General features: G+C 48.9%; 1 protein-coding gene across 1 annotated transcript in view; it reads right to left on the minus strand.

Annotated features, from left to right (window-relative positions):
* The window catches only part of Myo16 (myosin XVI), a 416,963-nt gene that overhangs the window by 122,150 nt on the left and 275,368 nt on the right, over nucleotides 1-19,445 (minus strand). Inside the window, exon 23 of the mRNA XM_023715200.1 lies at nucleotides 19,064-19,264. Within this exon, the coding sequence (XP_023570968.1) occupies nucleotides 19,064-19,264 (201 nt within the window). The remainder of the gene's footprint in view (nucleotides 1-19,063; nucleotides 19,265-19,445) is intronic.

Raw genomic sequence — 19,445 nt, forward strand, 5'->3', positions numbered from 1 at the left:
CAGTCCTCATAGGAATGGCCCACACCTGGGCAGTTCTCATAGGAACGGCCCTCAGTGCTGGCAGTCCTCATAGGAACGGCCCACACCTGGACAGTCCTCCTAGGACCGGTCCACAGACCTCCACGAGGTACTCTGGGCCCTTGTGGACTCTGGCCAGCTACTTCAGGTCCCAGAGTTTCATTGTTTTTCATTGATTAAAATGGGAGTAAAAGTGATATCTCCAGCATGGTGTGATGTCATATACATGCAAGTTCTTTGCAGACCAGAAGGAATTATTCTAGATGTCAAGTGCTGCACATGAAGTCCTACAGTCCCCCTCTATCACCCACTTGCCCACATGGCTTTGGGAGTTAGGTACTCCAACTCATTTCTAGAAAATTTAATAGAAGGTGAACTAGTTTGTGCTGACTACTTTGCAGCCTGCCAGCTACAACCACCCACTGTTGTAAGAACCAAGTATTAAGTTTTGGTGTCAAGCCTACTTCTCCAAGTGCTATTTTAGTAGCATTAAGGAATAGAGCATCTGCCAAAGATCTTGTCCAAATTCCTCCAGTTATTCCCTCCTCTATGACCCTAGTGGTTCTGGTGCAGACACTTGACACTCTGGTGCCAAGACATCCCAACTCTGGTCCTCCTCTCCGGTGACCCGTGCCGCTTCTCCTGCTCCATCAGGACCCGCCCTTCACTCACACTGGACTCTGTCAGCTCCTCTGCATCTCTACGATCAGTGCCCTCTCCTGCCTCCTTTCGGGCCCCAGCACAGCCTGAGCTGCAGGACCAGACAAGCAGCTAGGGCGCCAACATGCACTCCCCATCCTCCCCCAGAGTCGCACGTCCCACACTTGGCCACAGGAGGGCAAGCCGTGGGTCCAGGTGAAGTTTGCAGCTCTTTGGGTCTGCCCCATGTTCATACTGGGGCCCAGGGGCTGGCAGGCAGGCAGGCACCCCTGACTCCCACCAAGGACACCGCGTGATAGCACCCCAGGATCTGAGGGTGTGCCTACTCCCTGAGGCTTCCAGCTTCAGGTTTGCTCATTGGCACCCTCTGGCTTGAACGCCTGAGTGCTCTTCCTTCTCAGACTGCTCTTTCTGGTCACTGCATCATATTTTCTCTTTTCTTTCTTTCTTTCTTTCTTTCTTTTGTTCATTCTTTCTTTCTTTTAAGCAATTAGGCAAGAAAGAGAAACATGAGGACTAAGGATTGGAAGGGAAAAAATGAAATTATCATTATTTGAAGATGACATGATACTCTACATAGAAGACCCCCTAAAACTCCACCAAGAGATTTATAGATTTAATAATCACATTTGGCAGCATAGCTGGATACAAAGTCAACATTCAAAAATCGACAGCATTTTTGTACACAAACAACAAACTCACTGAGAGAAATTAGGGAAATCACATTTTTCTCAGCAACATTAAAAAAAAAAATGGAATACCTAGGAATCAGTCTAACAAAGGAAGTAAAAGATTTACACAATGAAAATTACAGTATCTGAAAAAAAGATCAAAGAGGATTTCAGAAAATGAAAAGATATTCCTTGCTTGTGGGTTGGAAGAACCAACATTGTGAAGATGGGCATACTTCTGACACTGTTCTACAGAGTCAATGCAGTCTTCATTAAGATACCACCAGTGTGCCTCATGGATCTACAGAAAACATTCCTGAAGTTCTCTGGGAGCTGGGAGAGACCTAGGATAGCAAGAGCAAGCCTGGGCAACAAAGGCAAGGCAGGAGGCTTGACTTGAAATTGTACTACAAAGCTACTCTGGTAAAATCAGCATGGTATTGGCAAAAAATAGACTTCAGGATCAATGGAACAGATTAGAAGATGTAGACACAATCACAAACACACTCAGCCACCTTACCTTTGACAAAAAGGTCAAAAATGTTCAGTGGAAGAAAGCAAGCCTCTTTAATAAATGGTGCTAGAAAATCTGGCTTTCCACATGGCAAAGACTAAAATTAGACCCATGTCTATTACCACGCACTAAAGTCATATGGATCAAAGATTTAAATATTAAAACTGCAGCATATTTTGTAGCTAGGAACTTGGGTGCCACCTAAGAGAGTTCCCCTCCTCTCCCTTCCACTCCACTGCATCTTCTCTACCTTCACAGTGGCGAAAACCAGGACTAACAGACAAATAATGAGAAAGCCTAAGAACTGCCTCCTGCCTTTGACCTCCAGTGCACACCCACAGAACCTGCACGCTCGGACCTGACGGCTGCATGTGTCCTACTGGGGAGCCCTGACTGCCTCACCAGGGCCTCCTCTGCAAGGCTCTGATTTCAGCTCCAGCTTGTTCCTGGCCTGAATCTAATGATGCCAAAGGAAACACGCTGCATGCACGCACGCATGCACACACATAGAGAGGCACATCTCCAACCAGGTCACTTGGTTTCCCTGGCAGGTCCATGCTGCCATCGCTCACCTTCCCATAGCCCTTCCTGGTGTGCTCCCTTCTGAGTGCCCTCATGTGTCTCTCAGCTCCATCTCTGCTGGGAAAGCTAAGCACTTCATTCACTGGGCACATTGTGTTTATTCAGTGAAATGGACCAGGCACTTTTGTTGTTTTATGACCAAATACAGCAGGTCACTGTGCTCTGTTTTAAAGACTTAAAATTGCACTCCCAAGTCCTCATTATCACAATATTGTGGGCTCTGGAGATTTCCAACACTTGGCTTACACGAGCAGAGGCAAATCTGAGGGTCTCCCACTAAAACTGAATTAGAGACCACCTTGGAGGAGACTTTAACTGTTACAACCACCTAGAAGAAGTATGTAACACACATGGACAAATGCAAACCTTCGGCAAGAGCAGCTCAACGTCTGCAGGATGCCTCCTTCAGCACAATGTGCTTCATTCCTGGGCACTAGCCATGAGCGAATCACGAAGCAGGTGGGCTTGAAGACTTACGATACCAGGAAAGCTTCCCCAAGCTCCCTTCTTCAGGAGCCCCATTTGTTCTCTCAGGTCTGCCAAGGCCGAAAGCCTCTCACCTGACTCATAAGGACCATGGTATTGACAGCATTTGACTAGCAGCTCAGAATAAACATGAGGTACTAGAAAGGCAGGATAGTTACCACTTTCCCAGAGCAATGCCCGGGCGTGAGAACATACTGCACATCAGAAGACTCTTGACATGTGGCTTCAAATAAAATTTTTGATCCAAATCTGAAATGACAAATTTTGAGCATCCCAGACCCCTTTGGAGGAAAACTGGTGCTCGGGCCCCTCATGTGCACCAAGAGCACACAGCAGCGCATCACTGCCGCTGTGTTCATGCTTCTTAGGTTTTTCAGTGGACAGAGCAGAGAAATACTCACACATGCGTGCACACACCCACCCATGTGTACACACAACACACTCACACACACACACACAAATCACTAGGATGTGGAGCGGTGCTAGAAAGTAAGGAATCATCAAAATCAACAGACGGGGCCTGCACACTGCCAGTTTGGGGACATTCCTTCCTCCCCCACCGTGGTGTCTGTGCATGTCACTGGATTTCTGGTTCTTCCTTCTTGGTTCACGTCTGCATCTGCCCTCCACACAGCCAGGGTCACTGTAATTCTGCGACATGACCTCAACTCCGTAGACTAATTCCCCCTACCATATTATTTATAAGAATCATTGCAGCCCCTTTTGTGTCTTCACCTATCATCCACATTTCAGAATAGTATTTCTAATCTTCTGTATCTACATAAAATATTTTGCTGTGATTTTGATAGGGATTGCACTTAATGTGCATGCCATTTTGGGGAGAATGGACTATTGCTATGTTGATTATTATTAAAGTGGAGATTCCCTGTGCTGTCTCCTCCATAGACAGGCATTGGTGCTCTTTTTCTATGATGTCTTTCATCACGATTTGTGATTTTGGGCACACACTTTCTTTACATGTTTTGCTAGATTTATACCTAACTACTGAATCATTTCTGTGTGATTATAAACATTATTGCATTTTCCCCTCAGTGTCCATTACTAATACACTGAAATGTACTAGGTTTGTTTATGTTCATTTCGTGTCTTGTGACTGTGGAATTCACTGATCACTTCTGCAAGTTTCTTTCTTTTTGGTAGATTCCTTGAGGTTTTGCAAACTGACATTTATAGCCCGTGTAAGCAGGTACAGAATCATTTTTTCCTTCCTGATGTGTCACCCTTTTCTTTCTTTCTTTTCTTGCCTTGTTACACATGCCAAAACTTCCGGCACTATGCCGTCTTCTGGAGAGACAAACACCCTTGCCTTGCTTTTGACCACAGGAGTTCAATGCCCAGTTTTCAACATTAAATATAGTACTAGTGGTAGGACTGCTAAAGATGTCCTTATCAAGATGGGATTGTCTCTTCCATCTCTATTTTTCTTAGAGACTTTGTACCAATGGGTATTTAATTATTTTATCAAATATTTTTTTCTGCATCCATGGTTAGGATAATGTAGTTCTTCTCTAGGGTGTTAATATTGATGGATACCTTGGTTGATTTTCAGATACTGAGTTGGTTTTGCTCTCTGAAAAAAAATGGCCCCAGTGGGCAATTCTTTTCCTGTATTATGGAATTCTCTCTATTCATGAGCAATTTTCATCTTTAGTTGTCTTTTGAGAACACGTGTGTGTGTGTGTGTGTGTGTGTGTGTGTATGTGTGTGTGTGTGTCACAGACTTGGGTTTTGGTATCAGTAATCCTAACTTTATAAAACAAATTAGGCAGTGTTCTCACTTCTATTTTCTGGATAAGACTGTGTAAAGTTGCTGTTAATTCTTTTTAAAACATTTGGTAGAATTCTTCAGTGAAACCATCTGGAACGGAGAGCTTCATTATGGGGAGATTTTAAATTACAAATTCCCTTCCCTGATAAGCCTCTTCAAACTGCACACCCAGTGAACTGGAGTAGCTTGCGTTGTTTTGAGGAAGCGCTCCGCCTCATCTAAAGGTTCGTGTTCGTAAGTGAGCGCCGTCAGCAGCATTTCCATGGGGTCTTGTTGATGCCAGTGTGTCTACTTCCTGTTGTTGTCCTGATAACGGCTATTACGTCTTTTCTCTTTTCATCCCTTGTCAGTCTTACCAGAGGTTTGTCACTTTTATTGATATTTTCAAATATTGCTCTTTGCCTTATTAATTTTGTCTTTTCCCTTCAATTCCAGTGATTTCTGCCTCGTGTCACGGTCTCATGTTTGCTTACTTTGGTTTTTCTTCCTAAATTCCTGCAGTGGAAGCTCAGAGTCTTCATCGCAGACTTCCACATTTACTTACTCTTTCTGTACGTGCCAAGGGCTTCTCGCACATTTTATATGCTATATTTCCTTTTTCTATTCTGTTACATATATATTTTTAAAAATTGTCTCAAGACTTCATCCATGGAATACTGGAAACAATACAGCGTGGCTTGTAAGCATTTGGAGATTTTCCTGTTATTATTTTTCTTTCTGATATCTAGTTTAATTCTGTTAGGGTCAGCCAACCTACTCCACAGCCATCTCCACTCTTTCTAGTCTGTTCCATTTCAGGGTCCAGCTTTCACCCTGTGTTGATGCAAGTTCTCCACCTATTTGAAACAGGGAACTCTGCTTCCATTGGCTTGTGATTCTGTAGACACTGAGGTGTTGTGACGATGCTGCTTGCTCTTGCGCTTCTGAGTGCCCAGGGGTTTCCTGCATAGGGCTTCTGGGTGTGAGAGAGGGGCTGAAGTTTGCCCGGCCCTGTGGCTGTGGGTTCCCTCAATGCCACTCGACAGCCCATCAGTCCCCAGGATTAGATGCTGTGCTCCCTTCTAAGCCCCCCCCCACAGCAGAGAGTGTGGGTTCTCAGGACTGTGGGGGGCTCGGGGCTTCTGTGCTCCTTGCCACCAGAGCAGGGCTCCCTGACCCAGCTCCAGAGCCAAGGAGCGAGACACACAGTGCAGACTCGGCAGCTCAGCACTATCTGAGAAATTAACCAAGCATTCAAAATTCTACATACTAAAAGGAAGCTAATTTCAAAATTAAATGACACTAAAAATTGCTCATTTTAAAAAATTTATAACAAAATCTGTTCATTTAGAAATTGTATGTACTAAAAGATAAGATCTTGTACATGTAACTAATTTTCTTTTAAAATTTTGTAACAAAGGAGATGGCCCTAGCTGTCAATAATTATAATCTGGACTAAAACATCCCTCATGCTTTATTTTTGTCTTAAAGAAATATAAGATTTTTGTGTAAGTGGAGATTTTCCGCAGAAGTAATAATTAGTAGCATAATATATATTAGCCTAGACATCAGGAGCAGATGGCAGGGTGGGGCCTGGCTCTCCATCCTTTGCTCTGCTCCCCTCAGACCTCCGGGGTGCTGAGTAGCCTGCCATGCACACCAGCAGGTGGCCGGGGTCTGTCTCCTGCGGCTCACGCGTCGAACCCTAGCCTCTTCAGAAAGACTCAACCGCCCCCCCAGACATGCTGGCCACAGCTCACGTTCACAAGCGCAAGTACCACACAGTTTCTCTGTGCGAGGAATTCCAAGCAAAAATAAGTTAAAGAGCAAAATATAAGGCACTAGGAAATGGGGCAATGGGTCGCTTGCAAATGCGAAGAAGATGGAGACACAGAGGAAGGGCAGGCGGGGGAAGGACGCGTCACGGGCACGTGCATCCCCACTGTGCGCAGTCACGATGCAGGCGTCCACTAAAACATTAGGAGTGCAGACTGACAGCTGGCGAGTAACTGCTCTGCATACATGTGACATCCAGTGTACCCAGGAAGCAGTAGGCAGGCTGACCCTTGGGCATCCAAGAGGGCTGCATGACCACGGAGTCCCTACTGAGGAAAGGAGGGGAGCCCTGACCACTGTGGAAGCAGCTGGCTCGATCTCTAGGAGTTGTTCTGCTGGCTCCAGCCCTTCGCGCTGTCCTGCCACCTCCATCTCCCGCCATCTCTCCTTGGCCCTCGCCCACCACAGCGGCACAGGGCAGGCAGGACCTGCAAGGCTGGGGACGTTGGGCTCCAGCCTCAGGGCAGGGCCAGGGAGCCGCAGGGGCCTATGTCAGGTGGGCAATGTGCCTTTCTCTCCTCTCCTCCTCCTCCTTTCTCTTCTCCCCCACCTCTCCTTGCCATCTTCCTCTTCTTTCCTTCTCCTCCTCTCCCTGCCCTCCTCTTTCCCCTCTTCTTTTACTCCTCTCCCTGCTTCTCTCTTCTCCCTCCTCCTCCCTGATCTCAATCTCTCTCTCTGTACCCATCCTGAAGATAAATGAAGGGGTCAGCCCACCCTCCATGTGTACAGTGCCCAGTGTCACCCCTGTTGCCTTTTCTAGCCCTTGCCTGGGCTGCTTTTCTCTTTCCCCTTCCCGGAATCCCACGCCCGGCTCAGTAAACATGCACAGCGTTGCCTGCGCCACCTCCAAGGTGGTGTCCGGCACTGTCCAGCAGGCAGAGCCCACCCTACACCTGCCCCTGTGCACCGGAAATGCATCTCTGCCTTTCGGAAGAGCTGCTTGCTGCCAGGCCGAGGCTCCTATGAGGGAGGCCCTCGGTGCCTTCGGCTGCCAGGTCGGAGGCTGATGACCTGTGTGGTGAGGGGCTGCAACGGGAGCGGCCGCTGGACCCCACACGTCAGGTTGGCAAGCAGAAGACACAAAGAGAAGCTGTGGAGTGGGTGGCAGGTTCCCACGTGCCAGAGAGGATGCAGGGCCCAGAGCCGAGGGAACTGAATGGGAGGCTGGACGCCCATGCGGGAAATGCCCAGCCTGCCCTGGACATCGCCTATGGCTGCAAGAGTCTGCGGTGGCCAGAGATCAGAAAGCTGTGTCACAACTGCACTCCTCTTTTGCTATTTATGACTTGAGAGGACAAAGGAGAAGTCCCCTACCCCCATCACCACACAGGTCATCAGCCTCTATCTTAAGGCCTGGAAGACAGACGGGCTTTGTGCTGGATGTGACCGTGTCCCTCACACATCCAAAACTCCTAATCAGAGCAGTCTGAGGGAACCACTACACATCTAGGAATTTCCTTTGGGGCGCTAGGTGGGACACTCTGGGGTCCTTTAGAGGGCTCTGAGCTCTAGCATCCTGGGCCTTTTTTCTTCTCCATTCAGTTTGCTGCTGAGGTCTGGCTGGTTCTCACACAGGGAAGTTTATCAATGCGATAAGAGTGGCCCAATGTTAAGACACTTAGTCCTGTGTCACACACACATGACCCAGTCATGCCCCTAAAGCAGCACCTGGGATTGAGTGTGTGAGGCCTTGGTGAACATTTTAGATACAAACTGTGGTGGTAACAGTGGAGTAGCCATTACAGGAAACAGTGTAGGGGTCCCTAAGAAAACTAAGCCAGAGCTACCATATGAGGGAGCAGTCCCATTAGGAGGCATGCAGCTGAAATAAAGCAGGCAAATGCTTACACCAGAAAGATGCTCACATTCCTGTGTTTACTAAAGCACTGTTCACAAGGGCTAAGATACAAACTGATCTAGATGCTCACTGGTGATGGAGGGAGAGAAAGGATGGAATAAGTGTAAGATAGATGAGTAGATGCGGTTGAAGAAAATGTACATGGTTGCGCTGACAGAGACACAAATGCCATGTTCTTCTCATTTGTGGAATCAGAGAAGATCAGTCTTTTGAGGACTGGAAGAGCAGGGTTGGAGAGCGGGAAGAAGCTGAACCGGGGAACCGAACATAGGTGGAGGGGAGGAATTCCTTCTATGATTCTACAGCACGCAGCAGTAGTGACGAGCTGAGAATCTATGGGAGATTGCGAAGTGACTGGAGGAGCAGGCAGCTCCCAACCTCCAAAGATAATTAGTTTGGGGAGAGGGAATGCTTGTTTCTTGGACTTGATCACTACACGCTGTATAAAGGTAGCAAACTACTGTAATGTACTCCGTAGAGACGTGAAAATATTTATCTCAGTTAAAAGAATGTATGTTGTTGTCCTTGTGGGCTGGCCTGAGGAGTCGAGGGAGCAGACACAGCCCGTTGACTGTGCCAGAGCAGGCTGCAAGCAGTGCGGGCTATCGAGAGTTAACCCCACAACCAGCTTGTTTCGCATAGTGAGTCAGGCTGAGGCCCACTCATAGGAGTGCTGCAGATGGCACGGATGACATGCGAATCAACACTGTCCCCCACCAATGGCCACAGCAGGGACCAGAGATGTGAACTGTGAGGCTGTGATGCTGTGGTATGACACAGCAGCTGAGGACAACCTACTCTTCCCAAATTTCTCTCCCAGCACTATAGTTTGTTTCAGTCAAAAAACCAGTTAGTCACTAATCATGACCTAATCCTGGTCTCTTCTGTCCTTGATACAAGGATGATTTTTGTTTTGCAAGCCTTGCCTACACCAGCATCCCGCCCTCACAGCCCCACACAGGTTCCTTGCCCTGCTCTGCCAACTGTACAGCCATAGACACCACAGGTCTGACCAGCTCCAGGCCTTCTCTGCCTCAAGGGCCAGTCTCTGCAGTGCCCAGCTTCTCCTTACCGTGGCTCTGAGCCCTTCTGCAGCCAAGCATTATAGTACCAGAAGGGAGACCCTGACACGGTGACTGCCCTCACACCGGTGTATGGTGCCACTAGTTAGGGTGACCCTGTGGCAGCCAGTGTGTGGTCCTGGACACAACACAGTGGCAGGCAGGGGTGGGGACAGGAGCAGAGCGCAGGGGAGTGGCAAAGGAAGCCAAGATGTTTCATGTGCCATCCCCGGAAAAGAGCCGTGGAAACGCTGCCAAGGGGCAGGAGGGAGATGGGGCCATGGAGCCCGGGACAGGGGTCTGTGTGCACTTTAAGCCCCAGAGCCAGGGCAGAGCAAAGGATCACCAGCCAGAGGGACGCGCCTCCTCTACTCACCGAGAAGGGCAGCTGATGCTCCCGGGAAGGTGGGCAGTCCAGGGGTGGGAACCTGGGGACAGTGGCCAGCATGTGGGGGACTTCACTGACCACGTAGGCCATCCAGGACCCTCCTATACATGCACTGTGAAAAGCAATAACGCAGGGCATCGTATGCACACCTCCCTGAAGTCTGTTGTTTTGATGGTCACAGAGCACTAGACATTCTTAATTAGGGGTGAATCTGTGACTGACAGGTAAAGCAAGTAATGGAGTTTCTAAGGTGAGAGAGAAAATAGATTGGGCCCCTAGAACTGTCTGGGTTTTGATCCAGTTTCAGGGAAGGATGCAATTGCTGAATATATTTGAAAAAGCAATGCAAGTCACAAAGACAACTGGTTCCTGATGCCATCCTTTGAGCCTAGTGTGGTCAGCCCAGGTCCATGGCGGACAGATTTGCTGCAAGGGGCCAGGGAGCTGGGCTTTGTTTTTTGTGGGTTTTCTGGTTTTTTTTTTATTTTAGGGAAGGGTCTACAGGGTGTTCAGGGTCTCACTATTAGATCAGACTCATAGTAATTCTCCTGTTCACAGCCTCCCAAGAGCTGGGATTACAGGCACATGCCACCACACCCAGTCTCAACTGCCCTCTCACGGCGCCCAGGGGTGGGGCTGGCATGGCAGGCCTGGGTTTCAAACCCTCACCCCTGAGCCTGCTTGCAGGTGCTTTAATCCACTGAGCTATTTGGCTGGCCCAGGGCTTTGGAACAGAAAGCAGTTACCCTCCACTCAGGATAGCTAAGAGGAGAGAGAGAAATGCGTAGAAGGACGGCTCAGGAGCTGCGGGGAAGCATTGGCTGTGGGCACTCGCATACATCCTTTACTAACAGGTTAAATCAGAACAACACTATTAAATTTTGAGCAGTTACAAGATACACAAAAAAGACAAAGAGAGAGACCATGAGTGTCCCTCTGCGGCCCTTCAGTCAGAAGCCCTCACTCTACTCCCTCCTTGCTCTGTGACAATTCACACTCATTCCACCAGCAGGGGGTGCTCATGAAGGCCCCAAGAGGACACTGGTAACTCAGGAGCTGGGAGCTGGGGTGCTGGGTGCAAAGGGAGGGCCTGGATCTGGATGTAAACAGGAAACAGAGCCAGCACGTCTCCACTACAGCATCCCTAATCTGAAAATCTGAAATCCAAAATGGTCTAAACTTGAAAAAGATTTTTTTTTGTTTGTTTGTTTGATGAGCTCTAAAAAGCTTGGGACTTTGGAGCATTTGGATTTTGGATTTTCAAATTACAGTTCTTCAACCAGTGAATTCTAAGGGAGTGCTCCAAAATCTGAAAGCCTGCTGGTCCCAAGCGTTTCTAGTAAGGATGCTCAGTCTGGAACTGCTTTCCGGGACCTACAGGGCAGCAGCTTCCTTTACTGGCTTCCTTGGTGACGTGAGTTGATGGAGCAGGGAGAGTCGGGAGGTTGGCACTGAGGTTGGTACTGAGCTCTGTGCAGCCCAGAGGCCCCGGAGGGGCGGTGAGATGCAGGATGTGGCGGTCACCTTGCCCAAGACACTGAGCTGGGAAAATCTGTCAGCTCCTGACCCCCAAGAGCATCAATACCCAAGACACAGCGTGAACTGACCAAGCACCATGCTGGCCACCCTGGTTTGCATCGAGTTATCTACATGCTGCAAGACAATCTTCAGAGAAGAAGATGTGAGGAGGGACAGAAGACAAAAGCACGCAGCTGCCAGCATACCTGTGAATCCAATGCGGCACACTGGTTAATGTGATGTGATAGTTGGCTCAGCAAAAAGAAATCATGAGTAACACATAGCAGTAGATAATAAATAGATAATATAACCAATAATGAATAGCACATTGCAGCAGATGCCAGCGTGTGCTGGTATTTTCACACCTGCTTTTAGCTCTCTGCATGAGGCCTGCTGCCCAGGGCGTTGGCCCCCATGCCATGGTGAGTTATCTCACATGCTACTGACATTTCAAAGTATGGACTTCTCTCCTCACTTTTCCATGATGTGATTCTACCCAGCATCTTGGCTCGCCTCCCTCAGGTCCACTGTGAGCTGATAAACGCTGGCGAGAGGTTTGCAGGAGCACACAGAAATGATGTAGAGTCCCGGGAGATACCAGAATGAGGACACGGATGGCACTTGACTTTAGTATAGATGACATTTATGAATATGCCTCATTCCATTTAAAGAGAAGAAGCAACCAAGTAGCACTAAAATGTCAATACTTAGGGCATCTAGTGCTCTGTGTTTATAACTTTCTGTGAGCCCGTGAAGGTAGCAGACAGACTCAGTCCTGCAGGAGCAAGAAGGCTGCCTATGAGACCTCCCCCTCCCCTCCCAGCCCTGGCCAGCAGGCAGTGCTGAGGGCTCTCAGGTCACAGCCTGCCAGAGGTGACACTGTCACTGGGAAGGGAACATCAGGAGCCCAGCAGAGCTCATGTTCATTTTCCAAAATGTCTACCAGAGAAGAGAACAAGTACAGATGGAAATTAAGCTCTCCCTTTGCGGGCAAAATATTTTTGTCAAGTAACCTTTAACAACATCAGTTTGGCTGAGGCCAGACAGATTTAATTGCTGTGTCTGGAGATGCTGCCCGGAGGAAAGAGGGAAGCAGCTGGAGGCTACCCTGATCAGTCTGTCTGCTCTGTCACTTGATTAGAAGGCCCATTTCCGAGCAGTCCTGGGCACACCATGTCTCCCGCACACCTCCACGGTGAAGGACAGCAGGTAGGAGGCAGGGTAGTCCCAGTGACGGAGGGATTGGGAAGCTGACCAGCTGTGCCCTGGCCACTCTCCAGGTTAACGTGTCTAAGGGCAGCGAGGCTGTTTGAATGCATATCACCCAGGCCCTGCTAGAGTACTGGAGAGACGAAGACTGCCACCTCTCCCGGGAGCAGGTCACAGCATCCCTCAACACAAATAAGAGGCTTTTCAAACAGTTCATTCAAAGCTGGGTGCCTACTTTTCCAGGAAAAGGAAAAGCTGTACCACCCTCCTCTACCAGTCAGCACGTCCTTGTCTCCACATCATCCCCAGCGCCAGTGTGTCAGGAGCAGGCTTGCTGGGGAGACCGAGTCACACAGTGACAAGGACAACAATGACCGAGCTGCCCACATCGGAGACAGCAGCTTCAGGTGTAGGGGTGTGACAAGGAGCCCAGAGGAACACATTCAGAATGCACCCCAGAAGGCAGCGCACCTGCTGGCTCGCAGTATCAAGGGATTGACAGTTTCTATTTCACCATAAAATACTGTGGAGAATATTTAAGTTTTCTTAAGGGAAATAATATAACAGAGATTTTTAAGTGTCCATAAATACTTCACATACCTGCATTGTCAGTGAAAATACTAGCCATAAAACGAATGGTAGAGAACAGAATTTCTTTTTACAAAATTCTTTTTAACCAAGGTAGGGCTGCTCACTCCAAACAACTTACATATTTGCTGAAATATACACTCATCATATTAACATAAGTTAGAGCATTTATCTATGTGGCTTCTCTCCTAGCGCTGTTATGGCTTCCACAGATGGAGAATTTTAGTTTTCAGCTCTCACCTCTCACCAGTGTCTCCCAAGTGTGCTGGGGTGCAAGGGCCTTGTGATCTTATTCCACAAGGCAAGTGGTGGGCTACTGATAGAGGCAGGGGTGATTACTGTTACAGAACGCTCCCAAAATGGGATTCACACCTCCCCGGCAAGAGGCAGGGCCTGCAGCTCAGGAATACCTCAGGGCTTAGCAAAGTTTTGACCTTATCAGGGACATTCAGCAGTGGGAAATGTTTCAGGGATCATTTAGTGAATTTTCTGTTTTCGGATGAGAATATGGGTGGACCAATCAACTTGGATTAAGTGGTAAATGTCTTTCATTCATTTATAAGAATATTGTGAGTGTAATCACCCCTGCCCTGATCAATAGCCTACCACTTAACTTTCAGAATAAGATCATGAGATTCGTTACTATATTTTCTTTTTTCTTTTTTGGTGGAACCAGGGATTGAACTCAGGCCCTTGCTCTTGCCAGGCAAGTGACTATTCTATTGAGCTATCTCCCCAGCCCCTATATTTTCCTGTTATAAATTTCATGGGTATAGCCAGCAAGGGTCCTTGTCCTTCTTAATGTCACCCAGCAGTGGGGTGGAAGTCCATCTGGTCTTGTGGGCCTAGTCTCTCTTCTCTTTCCACTACATCACATGGATTCTCCAAGTGGAATATGGAGACTGTCACTCCACTATGAAGTGAAGACATGAAAGTACAAGGGGCCTGAGGGAAAAGCTAAGGTGCTGTCACCTACCAGCCAACAGTGGGCAGAAGAGTATCCCCAAATTCAGGTTCTCCGGGAACCACAGAAAGGTCTTGCAGATGTCATTACTTAAATCAGGAGAGGGGCACACTAGGGTGGGCGCTAAGCCCTTTCAAGAAGAGGAAAGGACACCCAGAGATACCAAGGGACAGGCAGTGTGATGGCCACACAGCCTGGGTGATGGGCTTACAAGCGCCAAAGAGCGGCAGCTGCTGGGGGTGACAGTTCACCAGGATAGGCATGGAGTCCATAGGAACTGCGCCTCCCAGGAGACTGGGCAGGATCCGACCATGTTGACACCACATGCATGACTTCTCCAGGCTCATAGGAGAGCAATTCCAATACTCAGCTCCTCAGCCCAGATCTTTTGTCACCATGGCCCTAGGAGATGAAGGAGGGGGGTAGAGGGGAGAAGGGGGCACTGAATGAACTTTGGTGAATCATTAAATCTCCACAAAGCACAGCAAAGAAAACCTGAGGCAGCAGAGTTTGTATGTGAAGCTGTCTCAGAAGCACTCTGCGAGCTATGAAATGTGAAGCACACATCAGACTTTACTGCTGTGAGGCAAGGCGGCACCAGAGAAGTGGGGCTCAGCCAAGAACTTGACACTTGGAAAAACAGGGGAGATTTGGGCAATGGGGAGAGGACATGATCAAAACAGAGGTGCAGGAGTGCTGAGGTCACTTAAAAACGGGTCCTGCACTGGAAAGAAAGTCTAGTGCTAACGTCGCATGTTCTCTCACAAGCTGTATGATGGAAGGAGCCAATGAATGCTGTTAAGGCTGCCTAAAGTGACCACAATAACAACCACAAACCAGGCGTCACGAAGCCAGAGGCATACATTCTCCATGGTCCTGGGAGCCTGAGCTCCAGGCCCAGCAGTCCCACCCCCAACCACCCAGCCTATTCCTGGCTGCTCTGCATATCCCCGGCTGTGGCCACAGCACTCTGGGGTCTGCCTCCAGCCATAACATGTCTCTCTGTCACCAGATCCCCTTTGAGTATTTCCTATGGGGCTTAGTTCCCCCTACAAAATCTAAGATAATTGTCCCATTTTCAAACCCGTGGCCCACAGACCCCACTTTCCAAAGAGGCTCTGGCCCCAGCTTCCATGGCAGCACCTGCACTTCCTGAGGCCACCACTCGCCTTTCACGGTGGCTGGCGTGTCTGTGGGATGCAGAGCCAAGGCGCAGACCCCTCCTTTCAGTTATAACAGCAGCACTAACTTGCTGCCTAGGCGCCAGTGGGGACCCACAGCAGGGTGGCGGCACGAGATCTGGATGGGAATGCTGCATCATAGCGTCAACGTTAGTAACTTGCATGGAAGCTGCATGACAGGACACAAGGAGCACAGGTGTGTGCGCCTGTGTGGACAGCTACTAACTCCTGCTCACATGTTCATCAATTCTGGCTTTCTTACCTCAGACCAGTTTACTTTCTTTTAATCCATTCACTTTTCTCACATGAAAACTTAAGAACCCTAAAATACTACCTCCTATTACAGATGGCTGAGAATTGCTTTAATGGAAGCTCACGTCTCCTGAGAGCCACTGCCAAGCTATAATTCTCCTTCCCTTCAGGATTCTTACTTTTAACAGTCAATAAAATTAGATACAAGTCTGGGTTAAATGTTTATCTGGAATGTAAGACTGCGGTTACAGAGCAATCCCTAAAACAGGCAATCTCAGATATGATGTATAATTTGCTAACACAAATAATCAAAACAACCAAAAAGAAAAAAGAAAAAACACAAACCCCACAAGCCTTCTTTAATTCAAATCTATGCTCATTAATGAGAGCTTATTAATATTTCATGCCATGCACAGCCTCTTACCATTTACTTTAAAATATTTCCGTAATGGAGATTGGAAAACACACTACACTCCTACGAGTAATGAAAAATTCAAACGTGTTTAGGCAAGCTCTTCAGCACAATTCAGATCCTGTTGCTTAAACATTTCTAGAAGGACCTGTGAGTCCCACACCGACATGCTTCGGAAGCAGGCGTAGGCTTGGGGCAGCTGCTGGGACAGGTGAGTGCCCAGCTGGGCCTGGCTGTCAGGGTTAGCACTAGCATCAGCCACTGCCCTCCCGAGGAGAGGTGACACAGAAAGGCCCAGAGCAGCCCTGGAGCAGGTGGTGCGAGGGCACATCCCAGCCCTCCCTGTGGCCACAGAGACTGCTCACCAATTAAAGAGCAGCAGAGCATGACCCTCCCAGGGCCAACCTTACTGCAGAGTATTCGGGCTGCTTCCTCCCGCTGCCCACGGCAGGTCCTGCACTCAGCGTTCTCTGACTATCTTGACTTACAAGTGAGAATAAGCTGCTGCTTCTCAGTGCCACAGCTCAGCATTTAAGAGCGTCTAGCGCTGCGCTGGACGGCTCCAGGCATGTGGGCGATGCCACACAAACGCCACACAGTCCGCACTCTAACAAACGAATTCATCCTCAGGGTTCCTGTGGCTGAGGTGCATTAATACATGTCCCTGAAAGAAAAGACTTTATAAAGTCACAAAATTGACTCTCATTATGAGAAACTCGCTTGAAAAGACAGGTGCATCCATGGGGAAGCTCAGGGCTCCACAAGGACTCTGGATCAGCACCGACCAACTGGCTCGGCTGTCGTTCTACGGGCAAATTTCCAACAGAAACCAGCATAATGATCCTAATTTACACTATGGTTTGTTTCCAACCCTAATTTTCTAGAAACAATGGCAGATAAAGTTGAATTTTTATTAAGTGCTAGTACTTTTAAAAATCATAAATCAGAAAACTAGAATTTTAAGCCACATTTCTCCCCATTAAAACAACCTTTATTCAATATCTGTTGGTTCCCACCCAACACAGATGAACAAAACAGGTCGATCTATATCCCCTTCCTATGGCCCCCGAAAAGGTGAAAGAAAACAACTCCCTGAAATCATGATATCCTAATGCAAAGTTCTGTGTAATTGTTATAAAATCTGGACCTAGGACTAAAAGATCCCTGTTTTTACAAGGAACTCCAAAGGTTCAGTCCCTCGAACAGAGGAGAAAGTTGGTGACTCACAGGGACACTGAAACCTCTTCAGTAGTGTCCTGTCCACCCCCAGCTCCTGCGTGCGCGTCGGGACTCCTGCTGCCGGCTCATGGGGCAGGCGCTGGGCCACTCGTGTGTGCACTGACAGCCTTTCCTCAGGGTTTCTGTGCTACTGCTCTTCTCAGCTTTTGCAACTCTTCTCCGTACTTTTCCTGAGTAAACCATCAAGATACGCACTTCCAAGCACATGTTTCTAAAGCCAGCCAACCTCTGATGTCCCAGCATCGAGTCTCACCATCAGCACCGTCCTCCCCATCTACAGCACTGATGAGCTCCGTCAAGAGGGCGAAGTCCCCCCAGCTGGTGCAGACTCATTTGGGGCTTGACTCAAAGCAGCCCTTATAGTGACTCCACCCCACCCCATTCTTTCTGCCCCACCCCCCATGCAGTGTAGGCGCCCGCAGCAGGTGAAGCTGCAGTGCAGAGGCTGGAGGGCAAGAAAGGAGCCTTTCCAGAAGCCTCTGCGGTTGGGAGCTGACTTCAGAGTTGTCACCTTGGCCACTGTGACCAGGCCCACACAGACAGAGGGCAGAGGGCAGAGGTCACTCTTGCCATGCACCGCTCAGCTTCTTTAGTGCTGGCAAGCCCAGCCCCTGCTCCAGATGCTCATGTGTCTGTGCTGAGTGCCAGAGTACAGGGAGGTCACCCGAGCAGGCGTGCTGCAGCTGCTGCTCAGCCTTGCGGGGGATTCCCATCACATGGGGTACTGGGTCCTGGCAGCTCAGGTCTGGGGCGTGGTCCTCAGGGAGCTTCCCAGATGTCACCTGGGAGCCTGCACAGATCTGCTCCTGCTCTGAATGTCCTGCTGCTCAAGGAGCCCAGGTGGATTCTCTCCCACACCACCAGTCCCGTCACAAGAGGGCGAGATTCTATCTTCTAATACCTAATTTTTGCGAAGGGCTGGTGCCAAAGTAGCCAACAGCACAGAGGCAAATGCTGAGGTGGCATCATTAACTGCAGACGGGAGTGGGACTGAAGACAGACATGCAGGAATGGAAGTATTCAGAGGTAGCTAAAAACCCAGCACGGTAGTATAAGCCTGAAATCCCAGAACTCTGGAAGGCTGAGGCAGGAGGGTGGTAAGTTGAAGGCCCGCATAGGCAACATAGTAACTAATTGGGACCCTACTTCAAAGTAAAAGAATTTTAAAATAGCTGGGGTGGGAGCTTGAGGGGAAAAGGCCTTGGGTTCAACCCTCAGTAGCAAGAAAAGAAAATGAACAAAATGATTAATACAATTTGATCTTCCCATGAAGACAAAGAGGAAAGGTCAAGATTGGGTGGGAAGGAGCTTCAGGGGAGGGGATTAGAGGAACCCCCATGGGAACCCTAACCAGGGGTCTGGGTGTGGGTGGTGACAGGGTCTGCACTTCGGAAGTGAGGACGGAATGGGGCAGAGGTGTCCCGGCAGCACGGGAGAGAGGAGAATGATTCTCTAACCTGGCCAAGGGTGGGAGGGTAAGGGCAGCTGCTGTTTTAGGCCCCCACACTCCAAGAAGTGGACCTGAGGACTCCACCTACATGCAGGAGCAGCAAATGCAGTCACGGAAGTCTGCTTGCTCTGTGGAGAGACTGCAAGACACACAGTGGCGCCCTGTGTGCCTGAACCCCTGAGCTCCTGTGCTCACAGGAGACGATAACCCTAGAAAGCCTTGCATGGTGCCCCCATTCTTCACACCATGCTGAGGAGCAGAACCCCTAATCACACTGAAAATAAATCAACACAAAAGTAAAATTCTGTGGGCTATGTGTCAGAGTCCTGACCAGAGCCACACGCACCATGGTATCCAAACCTGTAAAGTTTGTTCCCAGGACCGTGGCCCCGTGGCTCCGCCACTCACCCGTCCTGCATAGTGCATGACTGTGAATGCCAAGCCCGCAGCCCGGAGCGCCATGTTCCCATTCCCGTCCTTCGTGGGGGGGTACACCGCGTTTGTGTTTGAAGATTCCAGCAGGCTTTGGAGCTTCTTTGGAAGGGTTGACTCTGCTGACCAGATCCCTTGGCTTGCTTCATCCAGCAAAGAGAGAAATCCACCTGGCCTCTGAGAATGAGGAAGACAGGGTTTTCTTCTGTCACACTGGCATTTTTATGCCACTCAGGCGGGACCCTTTTATTTTCATTACATTTATACAGATACTCACAAATAATCAGTCTGTACTTTTAATATGCTTCTGGCTTTGGTCCCTGTTGTGTGCCCACTGAACCTGTAGTCCTAGCTAAGG

Source organism: Octodon degus, unplaced genomic scaffold (genome assembly GCF_000260255.1).
Source record: "Octodon degus isolate 3935 unplaced genomic scaffold, OctDeg1.0 scaffold00039, whole genome shotgun sequence".
Taxonomy (NCBI): domain Eukaryota; kingdom Metazoa; phylum Chordata; class Mammalia; order Rodentia; family Octodontidae; genus Octodon; species Octodon degus.